Source organism: Carassius gibelio, chromosome A16 (genome assembly GCF_023724105.1).
Source record: "Carassius gibelio isolate Cgi1373 ecotype wild population from Czech Republic chromosome A16, carGib1.2-hapl.c, whole genome shotgun sequence".
NCBI lineage: Eukaryota > Metazoa > Chordata > Actinopteri > Cypriniformes > Cyprinidae > Carassius > Carassius gibelio.
In genome coordinates, this window is record NC_068386.1 from 15,362,633 (window position 1) to 15,382,973 (window position 20,341).

A 20,341-nucleotide genomic window follows, 5' to 3' on the forward strand; every position below is an offset into this window, starting at 1 on the left:
TTTGCATAACTCTGTTTTTGTTTTTTTTCATTTCTTACAATAACGAATGAAAATCGTTAGGTTAGATAAATTTGAGTAGGCTTGTTTTGTTAAAAATCCATAGCTGTAATGCTTCGGTAATGCTCCACACAGCTCACGCTGAAAAGCGACGCAGTGCCTTACTCGGAGACTGGCCCCATTCTCTCTTGCACGGCTGCTTCGCTAGCATCATCGGATGCCTATCAGAATCCGGGAGTTAAGACCGCAGTTTGAGCCAGTGGCTTGAATTGATATGGCTCAGGCCCTGGCCCTGTGTCCTCAGACACCTCGACATCCTCCACTTCAGGTGAAGGTGGGGGAGAAAAGTCCTCTACTTCAAATGAACGCTCTGTTGCAAAACTACTTGCGTCACTAGAGTCACTCTCCATTTTAGCGACTCTAACAGCAGCTGTCAATTAATCTGTCACTGAGGGTCTCAGGTTCACGCCCCACCGGCTCAGCCCTGCCCTTGGTTTGTCCCCTCTATCTCCGCTGTGCTCTGCCCACTTTTCAGCATTTTTCAAATATTGCCAGTGGGTGGAGTCAGGCTCTGACCAGGGGTTTAGTTACCCCTTAAAGCCTTATCTCTTGTCAAAAGGCTCGACACGACCGCAGACTTTGATGAACACTGCTGGCAGCAGCGACGTCTGTGTCTGTATCATTCTTTTCAGTGAGTGCATAACCTCGTATCTCCCCGCTCCCAAGTCATAAAAATCTCGTATCTCAGATTAAACAAGATTTTGTCCCACCCTCTTTGTTTTTTGATGATGGAAGCATAAAGAAGACAACAGCAGCTGCCAAGTGTAAAAGAACCATCAGCATATATCATTGATGGCATGGATCTTCTTCAAATGCTCAATGATTCAGCCTTTCAAACATACAATGACCTGGGTGAGTGTCTGGAAAAAGATCGCAACTTTAATGGGAAAGGAAGGTAACAGCTGTGTCGTTATAGTTTTTGATAGATATGACCACCAACACTCAATCAAAGATCTTGAAAGACAAAGAAGAGGCACCAAGATGGGCATCCTAGCACCAACCTGGATGAGCTGAGGTGTCAGCAGCAAATCTACCCCCAACAGAAGATGGCTTCCAGCAACATGTGCTGAGAGCCGTGTACCAAACAGCAGTGTAGCATCACAGCCACCTGGCCAAAACTCTTCTCTGGAACCCAGTTGGTAGAGGATGGAGGCTCAGAGAAGGTGGCTGCATTTAATCTGTGATGTTCCAGAAGGCACCAGCACCTAAAGGAGTTAGAGACCTCACCCACCTCTACTGTAAAGACGGAAACTGTGCTGATGCCACCAAATGCCAGTGTCTTTCTGTGGGCTTGACCTGCACGGGGTTTTGCTCTTGCCCTGACTGTCCAAATATGACCCACTTCGTCACTGATGACAATGTGGATGAGTGGTGTGTTGCAGTTGTAACATCATGGGGGGTTGACCCCAAAATGTTTCAAGAGGGTCTGGCTGCAGGCTTGTACTTGCACTCTCAGACTTGCACACTCAGACATTTGCACTTCCGCTAGTGACATCACTTGCAGTCTTTATTTTTTATTGTTTATTTTTTTTTATTACTTTTCGTTTGAATTTCCCAACATTTTATAAAGCCAGGTTGTGAAGACAAGAAAAAAGAAACTAAATTACAATGTCACTTGCAATTGCTACTTGAACTCTCCGCTACCTGTGACTTCACTTGCAATCAACACAAATCGTGCATGTTGCCAATGGAGACAAGACGCTGTGGTGGTGATTAAATTATTAAAACTAATTTAGTACTATAACGTACAGGGTCCTGCAAGAAAAATACAAGATCGGCAAATCCATGGCCAGAACACCAGAATATGAACATTTGCACAAAGTCTCTAGCTAAGCATAGAAAAAAAACACTTAACATGGCTTAATATATTAAGATGCTATTAAAATATCAAATTAAATGTACAGTTCATTAATATAAGGAATATGTATATAGTATTTTCCTCACATACCGCAAAATGTGGCATAATGGACATAGATGAGAAAGGCCAAACTCATGCTTCTCTACTTTATTAAAATACATAACTAATATGTACAGGCAAGCAGGTGAGCCCAGAATAAACGCAACACGCAAAGTTTCACATTAATCATTTTTCCATATAGAATAAACTGTCTACAACTTGTTTATATAACTGTCTTTGTCCATTAACCTACATTATGTGTTTTATTTATAATGATTTTCTACAGGAGGAAAACGTTTAATGTACAATTTAACGCACTGCGTTCTGTACTCGCCTGCCTGTCTTGTCTTCGCCACATGGCAACTGTTATAAAATGTTGGGAAATTCAAACAAAAAGTTATCAATAAATAGAACAAAATAAAAAATAAAGACTGCAAGTGACGTTGCTTGCAGAAGCAGTGTCTGAGAGTGCAAGTGCAAGTCTGCAGCCAGACCCTTCTCCAATGGTTACCAAAAGCAGTTGATGTTCCAAATGGTTGCTGCTAGAAAATAAACTAAACAGCCTGAGAAGACAGGGCTCATTTCCCTGAAGAGTGTTTGTTTCTTTAGTTAGATTGCCATTTGTTTTATTTAAGACAGTAATTTAAGTTGTATTGTGTGAAGTTAAGTTATAGTTTTATTAAAAAGTTCATTAAGTTAAAACTCCTGGTCTCCTGTTTGTGCTATGGTAAGGTATTATCTTTCGATTTCAATCTTTGTTTCCCTATAGTACAAGGTGCCATATTAAATACTTTTTGATGTCTCTTATATTTGAATTTCTCAACATTCTTCTCACCACTGATAATGAATGGGTTTGGACTCAATTATGTCAGTGTTCCATTTTCATTCATTTTGGACACCTCATACATTGAGTGACAGAACACTTCTCTTTTATTATATATTTACATATTTGGTATTGCTGGATTCAGCACAACCCCACCTTTCCAACAAGCCATCATATGTGTTTCTATGATAATGCCAGGCAAAGCAAGCACAAAGTAAATGAAAACATTCTGCATAGATATTAAATTTGTGCATGTCCGCTTATTTTAGATATGTGTTTACATGTGTCTATTTATTCCATACATCAAGATATTCACATCCAGTCTTTTCTAGTAGTTAAATCAACTTCCTGACTACAAACATGTCAAGTTTCAAAGCTCTCAGAGCTTGTGTGATTGATCTGCATTAGTTTATATGCCTTAACTCCCATACGGACAGGCAATATTTTAGTCCTTTATTGGTTTTGTGGTGTATAACAATATCTGTTAATTTAACAATCTTAGCAGTAAAATATTTTTAGCCAAGAATCCATTTCATATATGGGAAACCTTAGAGATGAGGAAAAACGTTGTTGGGTTTAGTTCTACCTCCGGTAGGGGTATCTCGAAAATTCAGGGGCATTGTCACTAGCCTAATATTAGTATGATTTAAAAGGGTACCAGCTTTTGACAGGGTTTGTTCATGCCTCATCTCACTTTTGGTCGCATTAGCGAAATTTTGCATGATAAAATGGTCCATTGTTTATTGTCAATAGTGTACACATTGAAGACTTCACATTGAAGTCCCTTTCAAACCAGTCAGCTTTCTGTTAGTCAGCACGGTGGATTCACAGTCAGCTCAATGTGAAATCTGCGCAAATGTCACACAAAATCCTGATTGCACAGATTCTTATTGAAATGAATGTATTTTGACAACAAAAGTTAAGTGAAAAAAAGAAAAAGGTAAATGTGACCGTACATTTATGCATTAGATTTGCCACTTTTAGAAGGCCACAGTAGAGCGAGAGAGGACAGGAAATGATGGGGAAGAATGGAATCAGAAACTGCTGAGTCAGTTGTAAGTCCGCATGAGCACTCTGAGATATATACAGTGCTCCCATGACACTAAACTGTGTTTTGTGTGAAATTTTCATTTCTTTACCACTTTATACCCCACACTGATGTGCGCACACACATAACACACTCACATACTCGTTGAATGGGTTCTGTCAGGGTTGTGGTGGATGATGAATGCTTCCTGCAGAGAGCGAGCTGAATGTTTTTTTTTTTCTTTTTCATAGATATTTTCACATACGCTTGCACGCACACACATTCACATCTAAATTCGCACCCTCTCACACCCCGGCTGGGATCAGAAACATTGGCCTACTTGCTGTTTTGTTGTTACCTCATTTATCATTTATTTCGCTTTCCCTGAACTCCTAGACTATACTTGTATGTGCTGAATTTCTCTCTGACGCGTTCAGTGAGGTGGTCGCGGGTCACCTGAATTTAGCCGGACAGAAGTGAAGATTGTTTCCTGTTCTCAGGGCCTTTTCTCTTTTCTTTCCAGGGTCGTTGGCTCAGCACGTGAGGGTGGAGCCAGAAGTCGTGTCATATCCTGGTCAGACAGTGACACTGCGATGCCAGTTTCAGAACCCAGGCGCAACACAGCTCACTCAGGTCTGAATTCACCTGTTTCCTGCCAGTCTAAAGCAGAGCTGTGAAAGCCAATGATTAAGAGTTTGTAGAAAACTTGTTTACTGGGGTTGAAGTAAGAACTTTCTGAAAGCATCTGATGTGCTGTAAGCATCAGTTGGTCGTCATCTGAATTGTTTTTGTTTCTGTTGGCCTGCAGGTGTCATGGATCTTTGAACCGACTAATGGAGATCGAACCAACATTGCAGTATTCCATCCAAGTTTTGGAGCAAATTACCCAACAATTTCCCCTGTATCGGGACGTGTCAGTTTTGTAACAGATCCGCCCTCTTTGGAGAACCCATCCATTAAGATCAGAGAAGTGAAGATGACCGATGAGGGCCGATATATCTGTGAATATGCCACCTACCCTTCTGGCAACGAACAGGGCGTCACTTCGCTGATCATGCTGGGTGAGTATGTGTTTGTGTGGGACAGGAGGAAAAGAAACCTCAACAACTGCAATGACTAATAAAAAAAATCATAAATTTCATTGATTTTATAAAATGTATATGTATTTACATGTATAGCTTTATTAAAATGTTTGGTGTGCATTCATCAGATTAGAAATATATCGTTAATATTATTTAGTTTGCATATTGTTTGAAGATATTTTTCTTCAGTAAAATAGCGGGAAATTGAGTCCCCCCCCATAAAATACAAGGGAAAATAGATTTTGTTAATCCAGTTGATCCAAAAAACAAAAACTAGGAGCAATCACGAGCATAAGGCATTTTTTTTTTATCTGATTATTTGCTGTACTAATTGATAGACAGCATTATTTTAAATAAATAAAAAACTGGGGGAAATGTGTTTTTAAGAACAAATAATAAAATTTTTATAAAAAAAAAAAATTGTCAATTTTTTTGGGTGGGGGAGAGGACTGTAACGACAAGTGACAGCTTGAATCGATTATCAAAATATTTGTCGGTTGCAGCCTTGGTCTGTTTCATGGAGTATGTGTGTGTACGCATACTCGCTCTCCTGTCTGTGTCTGTTTGTGGGCTTAAAGGGGATTTATAAATGGTATTGTCAGATCAATTGTGCTGCTGTTAATGTGTGTGAAATGTGGCAGTAACCTTGGCCGGTCTCTCGCTCTCTTGCCCCCTCCTCTCCTCTCTCTCCCTGCTATTGATCTGCCTGCTTATCATGCTGAGAGCTCGTCACCTCCCTGTCGTTCCCCGTCTCCCCTGCTTTTCTCTTTTCCCTCTCTTTGATGTCTTTCTCAGAGTGAAACGTGAGTACAATGTGAGCGCTGTGCTAGCGTGTGGCAGAACAAGCAGAGCTGTGATCTTCCCGTCTCCACTTCCTCCCCTCCTCCTCTCATCTTCCCCTTATCCTCCTTCACATTATAGCATCAAATAAAGGTCATACTCTCTCTCTTTCCCACAGCTAAACCGAAGAACTTAGCTACAAAAGTCACAGTTCCCGCCGGCAAAACCCCAGTCATCGTGGCGCGCTGTGAATCATCCAATGGCCGTCCGGCAGCGACTATTTCTTGGTCCACAGCGCTTAACGGAAATGTGACGACGCCGATTGAGACGAAAAATCCTGATAATACGATCACCGTCCAGAGTGTCTACATGCTGGCTCCACAGCCGTCGGATAATGGCAAAGACATCAGCTGCGTGGTGTCACACCGTACCATGACCCAACCGGAGACCTTCCCCATGAAACTTGTTGTTGAATGTAAGATTTCAGCCAGACCATGAAATACTCCAGATACCACTGATCCAAAGGCTGTTACGCTAAGCATTCCCTGTTGCTATAGCTTAGAATCGCTTTAGTGAGTCATGTCTCTATTGGTCCAGGCCAGTAATGTGTCTACACAATATGCCAGACATTAGTAACGGCCGTCAAGCAAATTACCCTGAGGCTTTACAGTGCTGCTTGGACCAGAAACACAAGCTAGGCTAAACTCATTCTAAAAGGCTAGTAATTTGATCCTTCGATTTACTCTTTTTCTCTCTGTCAGATCCTCCCCGGGTGCAGATCGTAGGGTATGACAACAACTGGTACAGGGGTCGGACCAGTGCATTTTTGACCTGTCAGGCAGATGGAAACCCCAGCCCCACCACTGTCACCTGGAAAACGTGAGCATTTCTTCTCGCTTTCAGTTTTGAATAGTCTCACCCTTAAGCGAGGTTCACACTCTAGATTTGTTTGCAGCATTTTACTGTCTTTCAAAGATTTTAAAAGACTTTTAATGGAGCAAAATGTCCAGTCTTTGATTGTTTCATGCAGGGTTATCCAATCCTTCTGCGTGAGGCCCCCTTTTTTTCATAGTTTAGCTCCAGAACAACCGCTTACAAGTTTTTAGTGTTCCTGAAGAGCTTTATAAACTGGTTCAGGTGTGTTCACCATTGTCCAAACCTGCTCCCAAAGAGCTGCCTTCCAGTCAAGTTTAGCTCAAATCCTAATGAAACACATCTGAACCAGCTAATCCTAGTCTTCAGGATTACTAGAAGCTTCCAGGCAAGTGTGTTGGGGCAGACTGAAGTTAAACTGCAAAACATTGGCCCGCTAGCAGCAGGATTGGACACCTCTGGCCTATGCACAGAACCTTGTTTTCCAACAAAGTTTTATCCGTGTCAAAAGTTGTACAAAACTGTCATGCAGTTTGAGGGCTCTTATGAAATTCAACTGGAAGACTGGGACCAAAGTCTTGGCTTGGCCCATTTGAGATCATCTTGTACAGTCTGACAAACAACAAATGCAAAACACAAAAAATTGCACAGCGTGCACCCGACTTAAGATAATGCCCACACACACCATCTATTCCATTCATGAACCCTCTGATGCATACTGCACACATCTGGCACCCTCTATTCTGATTGGCTGGCTTTGACACAAGTTCTGGGAGACACGCAGAGATGTATAAAGTACTAGAGAACCATACTTGAGTAAAAGTACAAGTGCTCTATCAAAAAAGTGACTTGAGTAGAAGTAGAAGTGCTCTTTAAGCACCACACTTAAGTAGAAGTACTAAAGTATTCAACATTTTTTGTACTTAAGTATTGCAAGTAGTCTATTTTAAAATTTACTACTCAAGTACTGAAAGTAAAAGTAGAAGTATTGTGTTATGTAGCTATTAAAGAAAGTAGTCAAAAGTTTGAACATATTGTTTTTACTATTTCAAATGATTAACCTAAAGGACAATCACAATTCCTTTGACTGTAACTTCTTGTAAACAAAAAACGGTTACTAGGGTTAGTTAGCCCAAAATGATGTCATTAATAACTTACCCTCATGTTGTTTCAAACCCCTAAGACATCAGAGGGTCATTTAGAATTTTTTGAAGCATTGAAAATACATTTTGGTCCAAAAATAGCAAAAACTACGAATTTATTCAGCATTGTCTTCTCTTCCTTGTCTGTTGTAAGACAGTTAAAAACAAAGCAGTTTGTGATATCTGGTTCGCGAACGAATCATTCGATGTAAACCGGATCTTTTTGAAACAGTCCACCAAATCGAACGGAATCGTTTTAAACAGTTCGCGTCTCCAATGCGCATTAATCCACAGATGAATTAAGCTGTTAACTTGTTTAATGTGTCTGACACTCCCTCTGAGTTAAAACAAACCAATATCCCGGACTGAGTAATTCATTGACTCAAACAGTACACTGACCAGAGATGTATAGTAACGAAGTAGAACTACTTCACTACTGTACTTAAGTACTAAAAGGTGGTATCTTTACTTTACTACAGTATTATTTTTTTCTCCTACTTCCACTTTTACTTCAGTACATATTTTCGCTGAGTTTAATACTTTTACTCCGATATTTTTTTTTATGTGCTGCATCGTTACTCGTTACAATTATAAAAATGTTAAGAATCATTCCATTACAAACCACTGCCAGAACTGTAGATGGCATGGCAGGTTTGATGAAGCTGGCACATCATTGAGCGAATCAAGCGATTAAGAAGACTGCACGTGCTGACTGAACTGCTGTCTGTGAAGAGAGAAATGAACACCGAACCGAGCCAGATAATGACTCGTTCACGAGTCAAGAACCGGTTGCATCGGTTTTCGGATCACCGGTAGTTCTTTCTGACAGTTCGATTCAATAAACCGGTTGAAGAAAACAGTTCACCGATTCTTTTGCGCTCGAAGCAATGGCGTCATTGCCGTTGACTGCACCTGGGCTCATAACATTAACACAGAATCAGTTCAGAATCAATCACCAAAAGAATCAGTTCGTTTCAGACGCTCTGTGTGTCGGTTTGCTTCACGCTAAATCACACATGCGCAGTATCATCAGCTCATCAGTTCACGAATCAGACGCGTCTGACAGAAACGGTTCTTGACTCGTGAACGAGTCATTATCTGGCTCGGCTCGGTGTTCATCTTCAGTTCTCTCTTCACAGCAGTTCAGTCAGTTTGAGTCAATGAATTACTCCGGGATATTGGTTTTTTTTTTTAACTCAGGGAGTGTCAGACACATTAAACAAGTTAACAGCTTAATTCATCTTAACTGTCTTACAACAGACACGGAAGAGAAGACAATGCTGAATGAAGTCATAGTTTTTGCTATTTTTGGACCAAAATGCATTTTCGATGCTTCAAAAAATTCTAAATGACCCTCTGATGTCTTACGGGTTTGAAACAACATGATGGTAAGTTATTAATGACATAATTTTGCAAATTGGGCTAACTAACCCTAGTAACTGTTTTTTGTTTACAAGAAGTTACAGTCAAAGGAATTGTGATTGTCCTTTAGGTTAATCATTTGAAATAGTAAAAACAATATGTTCAAACTTTTGACTACTTTCTTTAATAGCTACATAACACAATACTTCTACTTTTACTTTCAGTACTTGAGTAGTAAATTTTAAAATAGACTACTTGCAATACTTAAGTACAAAAAATGTTGAATACTTTAGTACTTCTACTTAAGTGTGGTGCTTAAAGAGCACTTCAACTTCTACTCAAGTCACTTTTTTGATAGAGCACTTGTACTTTTACTCAAGTATGGGTCTCTAGTACTTTATACATCTCTGACACTGACTGAACTGATGTGAAGAGAGAACTGAAGATGAACACCGAGCCGAGCCAGATAATGACTCGTTCACGAGTCAAGAATTGTTCTGTCAGACGCGTCCGATTCGTGAACTGATGAGCTGATGATACTGCGCATGTGTGATTTAGCGTGAAGCAAACCGACACACAGAGCGTCTGGAACCGAACTGATTCTTTTGGTGATTGATTCTGAACTGATTCTGTGTTAATGTTATGAGCCCATGTGCAGTCAACGCCAATGACGCCATTGCATCGAGCGCAAAAGAATCGGTGAACTGTTTTCTTCAACTGGTTTATTGAATCGAACTGTCAGAAAGAACTAACGTTACTGGTCATCCGAAAACCGATGCAACCGGTTCTTGACTCGTGAACGAGTCATTATCTGGCTCGGCTCGGTGTTCATCTCTCTCTTCACAGCAGTTCAGTCAGCACGCGCAGTCTCGCTTGATTCGCTCAATGATGTGCCAGCTTCATCAAACCTGCCATGCCATCTACAGTTCTGGCAGTGGTTTGTAATGGAATGATTCGTAACATTATTATAATTGTAACGAGTAACGATGCAGCACATAAAAAAATATCGGAGTAAAAGTATTAAACTCTGCGAAAATATGTACTGAAGTAAAAGTGGAAGTAGGAGAAAAAAATGATACTCTAGTAAAGTACAGATACCGCCTTTTAGTACTTAAGTACAGTAGTGAAGTAGTTCTACTTCGTTACTATACATCTCTGGAGACACGTTTGTGCAGTTTTTTCAATGTCAGGATGTTCTTGTGGTACCTACAATTAAAGATAAACTCGCATTTAAAGGCAGTGTAAAAACAAAAGATCAGTCAGGTGACCACTTCTGCCTAAGTGGGCAGTTCTTGGCCAGAATAAGATGTCCACCAGTTCTGTCAGAAACGCTGTGCTAATATTGTCTGGATTTTGTCCCTCAGTTTGTCTGGACTGATGCCCGAAACGGTGCAGGTGCAGGAAAATCGGCTCGCTGTGCAGAAGGTGGATGACACCCTCAACACCACCTTCATCTGTGAGGTCAAAAACCGTTTGGGGTACGGCAGAGATCAGATCTCCGTCTTCGTGAGGGGTGAGTCTGTCTGTATAGTATTTGATTACAGGTTCCTCACACATTTCCACTGGGGTGAGTGTGAGGTGGTGACATGGCAGTAGTTGGAAAAATAAGAGTTCATTTCAGACAAGCAAGGGGTTACAGTTCAGACAGAAGGCAGTTTGTTGGCACTTTTCTCATCTGTATGCGTTTTGTTCGTCACTATTTATTCTCAAGAACTCCCTGCATACACTGTCATCCCTCAGCCTTCAGCTGTTCCTGACTAGTCTGATAGTGTCTGATAGTGAATTTTATTTTAGTCTGGGACTTTCTTGATCTGGAAAAACATGTCTGAATATGACACACAGTTCCCATAATATTCTGATGGATGCTTTCCAAAGAGAGGAGCGTGAGTGTGACTGTGTTTGGGTGAGGTTGAGTGCAGCTGTGTTTGGGTGGTGTTGAACAGTGTCTGTAAATGTTCTCACACATTGGGTCATACATTTAAAAGAAGTCACGTGTTTGAAAGAACAGCATTAATCTGAAATTTTATATATATATATATATATATATATATATATATATATATATATATACATATACATACATATACATATACATACATATATATATATATATATATATATATATATATATATATATATATATATATATATATATATATATATATACACACACACACACACACACACACACACACACACACACACACACACACACACACACACACACACACACACACACACACACACACACACACACACACACACACACACACACACACATACTGAACCCCTATCTTTAGGTCTTTCATTTCAAGTGAGGGTATCTTAACCCGACATAATATGATTGGATTATATAAATCAATTATATTCTTTCTACATTTCAATTTAAAAATGTAGTCTTTCTGGTCTTTGAGAAAAGCAATAAATTTTAGACACTTTTTTTTATTTAATCAGTTTTTGGACTGTATTATCACTGGTGGGTGTGGGTTGGCTTTGTGACTCCTCGTGTCTGTCCCAGTGTTTCAAGCTATAGCGACCACTACAGTACATTTGATGGGTGTCATGGGATGCAAAATTGTCCTCTCCTTGCTTTTTTGTGGCCCATTCTGATGTCCTGTGACAGGCTGATGGAATAAAATATCCACATGGTTGACTGCAGAGGGATTGAGCTGCTCTAGTGCGGAGCAAGAATAATAACTCTTAGGTAATGTGGAGGCAAGGTGCTTTTTCTCTCACAACTTGGATTTTAAAAGCTTTTTACCTTCCTCCATTTGCCTCGCTATCCTCTCTCTCTCTCTCTCTCTCTTTTCTCTCTCTCTCTCTCTTTTCTCTCTCTCTCCTGCACATACGTGTCCTTGCAGATCAGTGTGGCTTGAAGGCTGCTCGTTGCTCATTTGGAAAACGTGCATTCCCCTACCAAACACAAAACTGACAACATCTTGCCTTCCCCCCTCTATTGGTTCCTCCCATATTCTCACCGAAAGAAAACATGAGAAAATGATGAGCAGGAAGAGACGGAACCAAGAGAGGAGGGTGGAGCGGATGAACACTGGTGGCATTCCAACCCCCTTGGGAACCTACGGCTCTCCCATCGCACGTGCATCCTCTCACTCTCCTCCCTCTTCCGCTCCCATTACTTCCATCCTCTTCGCTCCAAACTCTCTTGCTTTGTTCGCCTGAACCACTTCTGTGCCATCCAAACCTGCTACCCACCATCTCCTCACAAAAGAGGCTCTCGGCGAGGATAAGTAAGTCACTGCTGTTTCAGCTCCCGGCCTCTTATCCTCCTGTCAAAGGAAGAGTGGAAAGGAAATGCTAATCAGTGCTGTAATGCAAAGCCAGTATGTGCTGTGCATGTGCAGGCAAAATGTGTTGTGTTTTGATTGGTGTTCACGGGGTATAATGTAGGAATCAGGTGCGAGAGGAGATATGTTCTGTGGAGCGCTGCGGGACGTAGCTGTGGAGTGCTTCTGCTTAAGTGCAGCCGTTTTGACAGCCATGAAATGCCCACTACCTTCTCAGTAGTCTGGCTGTCTTCGCCCCTGGTAACCATCTCCATGGTGACTAAGGGTGGCCCGCACAGATCTGGTCTCTGTGTTCCTCCTGGAAGCATGAGAGCAGAACAGAGATACCTTGAAGCGTGTTTTGTAGCTCCACCACTGGAACCAGTGCCGGGAATCCAACTACGAATCCTAATCGTTTCTCAACACTGTGCCTCATGTTGCTCTCAGGCTAACATAGATTCAACCCCCACTTCTCTCTCTCTCTCTCTCTCTCTCTCTCTCTCTCTCTCTCTCTCTCTCTCTCTCTCTCTCTCTGCTCCATCATTCATTTTCAACTCTGGAGATTCTGTCATGTTCTCCATCCAGCTGTCATGGAAAAAAAATTCTCCTCCCTTGCTTGTCCTGCTCTTTTCTTTCCAATGGTGTGACAGGAAAATAAAATTAAATAAAATGTGAGGCATTCAGAGACATTTTCCCCTCTTGTCTGTCTGGGAAGGCTCCATGAGTTTCATTCATCCACTCAGCCATTCACTTTGAGTCTTTCAGAGCGCTAATATGTCCATTTATTAATATACTGCCAGTACTCAGAGAAAGATAAAGAGACTACATTAGTGGTAATACAATATAATTAGCGCTGTTCACAAGGAGAGTATCACTCTTACTGTTGCTCATGCTTAAAGGGATATTTCCACCAAAATTGTTACTGTCATGTCATTCTGAACTTGTATGACTTCGTTTCTTTTGTGAAACATGAGAATGGGTAGGCTGATGACAGGATTTTTATTTTTGGATAATTTGAACCCTTTAAATTAAGTAACTTTTAACCAAAGCAGAGGGGTATTATGTGAAAGGCATATGATTGAAATGGATTATAGGTAAAAATATAGTTTGCAGACTTGGTGCCGTCATTCAGTTGTTTATGGGAATGGAATCAGATCTGAATGTGAAAGCTTGCAGTCGACTGTAAAAGGGGCATGGCTTATGCAGACTAAACGATTGGAGAAATCCGGCATACGACACCAGAGAGAAGTCTGCCGTGTCACTGGAAGGTCAAGATATGAAATTTTGATGAAAAAAGAAGAACTAATTTTTAAAAATGAAACGCATGCATGGATGAATTCTATAATTCAATGAATTAGAAAACTATCTTCTTGGATTACAGCTTAGTTAGTCAAACAGTAGATTAATATTTATTAAATATTTGATTTTAAATATTGCTTATGAGAAATTTGGCACTTCTTGGTCTTTGTCTTCTCTTGAATCCACTCTGAACATCGTTGCAACTTCAGACAAGGTAGCAGCCTGCTGTAAACTACTCAGAGCGCCATTTTAGTCGTGTGCCAACACCCTGGCATTGTGACAGGGCTTCGGCATGGACAGGAACTCCTATGCGACTGTTTGTATGTGTGAAATCTTCCGATAATGGAGCCATGTAGATCCGTGGGTGTGTGTCTGGCCGCTATATGATCAGACTGTCATGTATAATTCAGAGGACTCGGGCAGGCAGTGAGATTGACTCAAAGATCAGAATAGCATGCTCACTCTGACTGAAACAGTGGGAGGGAGAGGTGTATGTGTATGAGCGAGGAGTACGCCACAGTGGGTGGCTAACGGGGACACGGCGACTGAGGCAGTCAGACGTGATTGTGTTCCTGTTGTTTCTGCAAGAAAAACCAATGACAATCAATGAGAAATGTAAGGGCTTGAGATGATGATGATGTTGTTTATTTTGGGTGTTAACACATGCACTGCTCTCCTTCAGCAATGCTAGTCACGTCTTCACACACTCATTTAAACTTATACACGCATTTGCTGCACTGAGAAAGAAGCTGTGCACTGTTGTGTTTGTGGGTTCAAGGCCGATGAGTCTGTCTGCTGTCTCCCCCTGCCAATCCCAGCCTTCTCTTTTACGCCTTCCTTCCTCTCATCCGTCCATCTGTCCATCCATCAACCAGCCATCCGTCTCTTTGTCCGCCATCCGTCTCTTTGTCCATCATCCTCTATTTTCCGTTTTATGTGAGGGTGCATGCTAGTGCCTTGTTTCCATATTTTGTTGTTCAGTTGTAAGTGTGAATGCTGCAAACTGACCTTATGGTAAACTGTTGCCCTTAAGGAATAGAACAAATGTCACCATCTGACATACATTCACATGATTCAACATACACGTGCATACACACAAACACATTTGCATTCATACACAGACTGTGTGAGGAACTAGAAATATTTTTTCTGTCTTGTAAAGATCCCATAAAATCACCTTTGCCTGTTGAAATCACATATTTTCTATTGCGTGAATGATTCCGTGTCATTTACGTTACTAAACAAATACACAGTTTTGGGTCTCAAAAAGACTCTGGGGGACTCATTTAACAAGTCATCATATGAACGAACTGAATTGACTAATGCTTTTTTTTTTGGGAACAAGGGTTTACTGACCAACTGAATGAGACAGACATGTAGTTTGTTCAGTTTGGCATGTGTGTCTTGTTCACAACAAGTAGAGGAAAAGGGTTATGAGAATTCTTAATTTCTAATATATGTATACTAGAATAAAGTTTTCTGTTCTAATAAAGGGTCTTATGATTTGTTTATGTCTGTTTACGAATTGGTTCAGTGAATTATTTGTTGTTAAAATAATTAACATTTACACCATCATAGGACATATCAAAGGACTTGTATCAATCATGAGCCATGATTTGGTATTTGCAAGTCATTTTTATTCTAGTGAGCATTTGATTGGACAAGAATCTGTTTCGTACAGGAGTCTGCTAACATTCAGGTGGCTTTGAATTATACACATGGACTTTAAGCCACACATTTCAGTTTTGATTTCATTGGGTCTTTAAACATTTGACTTATGTCCTTTCAATTAATCTAATTCTGTTCTTCTTCCTTTTCTCTCTCTTTTAACCTTTCTGTCTCTAGAACAAGCACCTCCCTCCTCAAATGCGGGCGTGATTGCCGGCGTGATCATCGCGTGTATTCTGGCCATCTCATTGTTAGCGGTCCTCATCTACTTCCTGGTATTCTATAATCGCCGCCAACAGCATGGCTACCGTGGCACCGGCAAGCCAACCGGTGCTCCCTATGACTCCTTTACCCGTCTCTTTGGATCTGCCAAATCAAGCAAAAATGGCAACGGAAACAACAACACGCCCATTTACAGGGGAGAGATGGGGCTTAATGAGAAAACGGCCAATCAGGGCATGCACCCAGGAGGCGTGGCTCTGCTCGAGACCACACACACTCAAACAGCAGAGGATATCCTGCTTAGTAGAGAGATGGATGAGGTAGAAAGGAAGAAATTCGATGAACTTGAAGAAGAGGACGAGCGATACGATCATTTTGGTGGGGGTGGGCCCATCCTACAGCTCCGCCCACATAACGATGACCTAGACGATGACATGGAGTCCCAGAGGGACGGCTCTGTGATTTCTCGGACTGCAGTCTACGTGTAGGAGGAGAGCAGAAAGAGGTTCTAGGAGGGTGTACGTGGACCTCTTCCAGAAGGATTGAATTTCTTCCTCTTAACGAATATTCATTTTATTGTAAAAACAAATTACGGCATCAAATACCACGAGAGAAGGATTAATTGATGGATTGAGTTAATGAATGGATGAATTAATACGCTGGATATAGCACAGATTAAAACATTGGAGGATTGGGTGAAGTAAATAGAGACTACTAAATACGAAACTGTCAGGCTTCCATTTCCTAATTATTGCTTTGGTTGTCATGGTGACACATTCGGAGTAATATGAAACTAAAGATGTTGACGCTGCGCGATATATATATATATATATGACATGCACACACATGAAGTTATGTAAGTAAATCCACTGTGCTTTTATGTAATAGTTTTAACTTGTTCTTTTTTTTATTGATCTTGGATTCACACTTAAACCAGTTTCAAACTTGATTCACTCGGTGCGAGTTGAGTTTGGGTGGAGCACATTCCTCGGCCCTACATCTCTTTGTCTTCTATGGAAGCTATCCTTATGTATTGTGTAGATTTTGAAGAAGAGTCAAATGTGCCCAGTGCTTTTGATCTGTTATACACTCACGTCTAATATTTGACTAGCCACGCCTCCGTGGGCTTTCTTCCTGTAAAGTCATCCCCACACACTCATCTGTCTCAAGATGACATGCACAGTTCCCTCATTATACAGCACTCAATATCTCAATCCCATGACGTGACTCACCAGTGAATCAGTTGGTTTTTCGGGGCTAATCAAATCAAAACAAATGTTAATGAATGGTGTGTTCATCCTCACCCACAATCCATTTAGTCAGGAAAAGATGAGTACAAGCAGGGCTATTTCCTGTTTTTCCTGTACAGTTTCCTTATGCATTCAGTCATAAAACGATGTAGCAGACCGCTGTAGTAATAAAAACAGCGAGTCAGGGTCACATCCTTATTCACAGTGAACTTTAAACCCTGACGGACATTAAGTATTCAACTAAATTTATTGTAATATGTCACAGTTAAACTTGCGAAGGGATGGTGTGCCACATATTTAACACTTCCCAATATTGTTCAGGTTGTTAATATGGTTTTAGTTATCATGAACCAACAATACTTGTACAGCATTTATTAATCCAAGTTCATGTTAATTTATAAATATACTATTGTTCATTATTAATGTTTTTTCATAATACACTCACTGATATTAGTTTATTAACTTGAGATGCTAAAACTATCAAAATTGGCATTAACCCAAATTAATGAATGCTGTGGACATGCTGTTAAAAGTCAGTCGGTGATGATTCCTAATGCTTTAACTCTTGCTAATGAATAAAAACTGTAAAGTGTTTACAGCGATTCTATATTTCTAATTCTAACCCATGGCCAGAGTTACCATGGCCACACAGCTAAATATACCTCTCCTCAGACACCTCGGCTCACATCTCACTGTTATTTTCTTGTTTTGTTGTCATTCCTCTCAGCCGCGGAGATACACTGCCTTGTAAAATGGGAAATAAAATGAAGAAGCTCTTGAAAGAGTGAAAGATAGTGCTTATTGTTCGATGTGAGGTGATTGTAAACTACTGTATGTACACATTTTATTTTTCTTAAAAATTAAAAAAACCTCTATACTTCTAACTGTAAATACGGAGACGGGGCGAGGTGCATATCCAGCTCGAATGTTGCGCATGTCAATACTGTACTGTATGAGAGCACATATCACATATTTACATCTCTAATCTAATATCAACAGTACTAGTTTAGACAAGTTCACATGGGGAAGCTTTCTATCGGGTGTAGTGTGTGTGTGTGTGTGTGTGTGTGTGTGTGTGAGAGAGTGAGTCAGCGTGTTAAGTGGTGTCTGACTCGAGGGCAGTGAGTTATTCCTCAAGTCTCTCAGGGTCTCACACACATACACAATGTGATTTAAACTGGACATCACACACACACACACACATATTCTTTCTCCCTCTAAATCATGTCAAACCAGCTGCCCTTGGTTTGTCCCTCTCTGTTCCCGAGCATCTGAGGGCAAAGTGGGTTCCATAGCGTTGTTAGCCTGATTCAGTGACCCTATTTGTGCCTCGTCTGGATCAGTTGCGCTGAAAGAAGTTGTTTTCATCTCTGAAAGGGTGGTCTGATGCGCTCTGATCCGTCTGGCACAGATAAGGCCGTGGCTTCGGTGCTGCCCAGTTTCCATCCTGATTGAAAGGTCAGACCGCAATCAGTGAATGTGTGAGTAAAAGAAGAGGTTTCATCACTCGTGCTCTGAGAGGCAGAATGCTTTCGCTCCTCATTAGAGGAGAACGCACTGACCTTCCAGCTCAACGTCTCCTCCAGGAATTCCGTAATGAAGGAACGGATGCCTTGAGAATATTAAGGAAATGTCCTCTGTGATGGGAGACTGTTTAAGTAGATTTCCAGAGAGTGTGGAGTTGTGAATATGGGATGTTCTGGTCTCCTCAATGTCGTCGTCGTCCCTTGTTGTCTGGTTTTGATGTTCCACAGTACTGGTAAACACACACACACACACATTTAAAAGCCTTAATGTCACCCAACACAAACCATCCCTCCTGCGAGTATAGTATAAATATATAAACATGATATACATAAAGGCTAAATGGTGATGTCACATCCTTGTGTGTTGTACTTCACTTCTGCGAGCATGAAGGATACATAGTTTTATTTGAGTTGGTTCTGCTTTATTATAAGGTTCAGTTTGGTGGAATTGTAATGCATTAGGTATCATGAGCTATCGTCAGTAATATTTACTGCATTTATTAATCCGTTACTTTATGAATCTAGGCTACTATTGTTTAATTAATGATTGTTCATAGTAAACGCATGTTCATTTATATGAAATGTTAGAAATCATTATGCAGAATTGAACATTAACTTAGATTAATAAATGCTGTAAAAAATGTCAATAGTCTGTTACTTAATGCATTAACTCGTGTAAGCATATCGAACCATATTGTAAAATGTTATTGAGTTTTATATGATTTGATTTTACTGTTTATTTTTCTCTCTTGTTTTTATTTAAATGATCTGTGCTTTAATAGTTTTTATTCGGAGTGATTTATTGGTGCCTGTAATGTGTTTGTGCTGTTGACCACCGCTCTAAAACTCTCATGGACACAGAAAACACATCTATGCCACTAAATGCTTTACTGCCTTGCATTGCTTTTAGGTTTTATTTCGGTTGTCTGTCTTTGTAATATTGTCTTTTTTTATTTTTTTTGGTTGCTTATTAAAGTCTTACAGATATTTGACAGTGTTCTTGGTTTGTGCTGAAAGCTGTGGGGCTCAATCAAATCCCTCTTGTTTGTTTTTCCTGCAGTGTTTTTCAGGCTGGGTTGTGAACGTTCAGTTAGCTGTGTGTGTGTGTGTGTGTGTGTGTGTGTGTGTGTGTTGATAAGTCACCTGTCACAGATATCACCAGCGGCTGAAATAGAGCTAAATGGGCTTCGCAAGAGAGCCACACAACACATCCACACAAAGCTCAATTTTTGATTACTGCATTCTGTCTTAAGCATGTCATGACATTTTAATTTTTATGCCGTTTTATTATTAATTAGTAGCTTTGTTGATGAAAGGGCAAAGATAAAACAATACAATGCTGTGAATGCTTAATGTTGCATTTATTCTCCATGTTACAGAAAGCATATTCACAGTCACGTGAACATGTGTGATAATATGTTAACATTCACACCAACAAACATTAGTTCTGTTATAATAAGAATCAGAATAGTAAAAAAAATAAGAATTGCTAGATATAAACTCAAAAATGCAAGAGTTTTATGTTATGAAAAACAATTTCTTGCATTTCTGAGTTTTATTTATATTGTAATTGTGTTTTTCTTTAAAAAAAAAAAATATTGCATTAATATCTTGCGGTGGTGTTTTTTTTTCCCCCGAAGTGATATTTTCATCAGTAGTTTGTTTTAATTAGTCATTGTAATGATGCTCATAGTTTCATCTCTATTGATGAAATCAATCCCAAAAAATTCAAAACACCTTTCATATGAAACATTTTCTTCAGTATTTTTTTTTTTTTTGTCATTAATTCCTCATAGTTTTAGATTATTGTTTGTTTGGCCAAACTGTCAGATGTACCGCATGCAACTACATAACGAAAAAAAAAAAAACCAAGCACTATAAAAAGCACAGGAATGTGGCTGAGTTTGTATTTCAGTTTCTTTCCTTTAGGTTGTAAAGTTGACAGTCTCAGCATAGCTCATCCCTACAGGAACTCGGCTCTCCAAAAAGCCTCTTTATTTACACAAAGGCAACCGATCTCATATCTCAACAGGTTCAAATTTAACCAAG

At 40.2% G+C, this 20,341-nt stretch overlaps 1 protein-coding gene across 2 annotated transcripts in view; it reads left to right on the forward strand.

Annotated features, from left to right (window-relative positions):
- Positions 1-20,341, forward strand: part of LOC128030738 (nectin-2) — a 59,616-nt gene that overhangs the window by 21,695 nt on the left and 17,580 nt on the right. The window contains exons 2-7 of one of the 2 annotated variants that reach the window (XM_052618626.1): positions 4,328-4,437; positions 4,613-4,865; positions 5,845-6,141; positions 6,428-6,545; positions 10,408-10,556; positions 15,472-19,282. In XM_052618626.1, the coding sequence (XP_052474586.1) occupies positions 4,328-4,437; positions 4,613-4,865; positions 5,845-6,141; positions 6,428-6,545; positions 10,408-10,556; positions 15,472-16,004 (1,460 nt within the window). In that variant the 3' untranslated portion in view covers positions 16,005-19,282. Of the gene's footprint in view, positions 1-4,327; positions 4,438-4,612; positions 4,866-5,844; positions 6,142-6,427; positions 6,546-10,407; positions 10,557-15,471; positions 19,283-20,341 lie in introns of those variants that run through there. The other variant, XM_052618627.1, reaches the window with a different exon arrangement.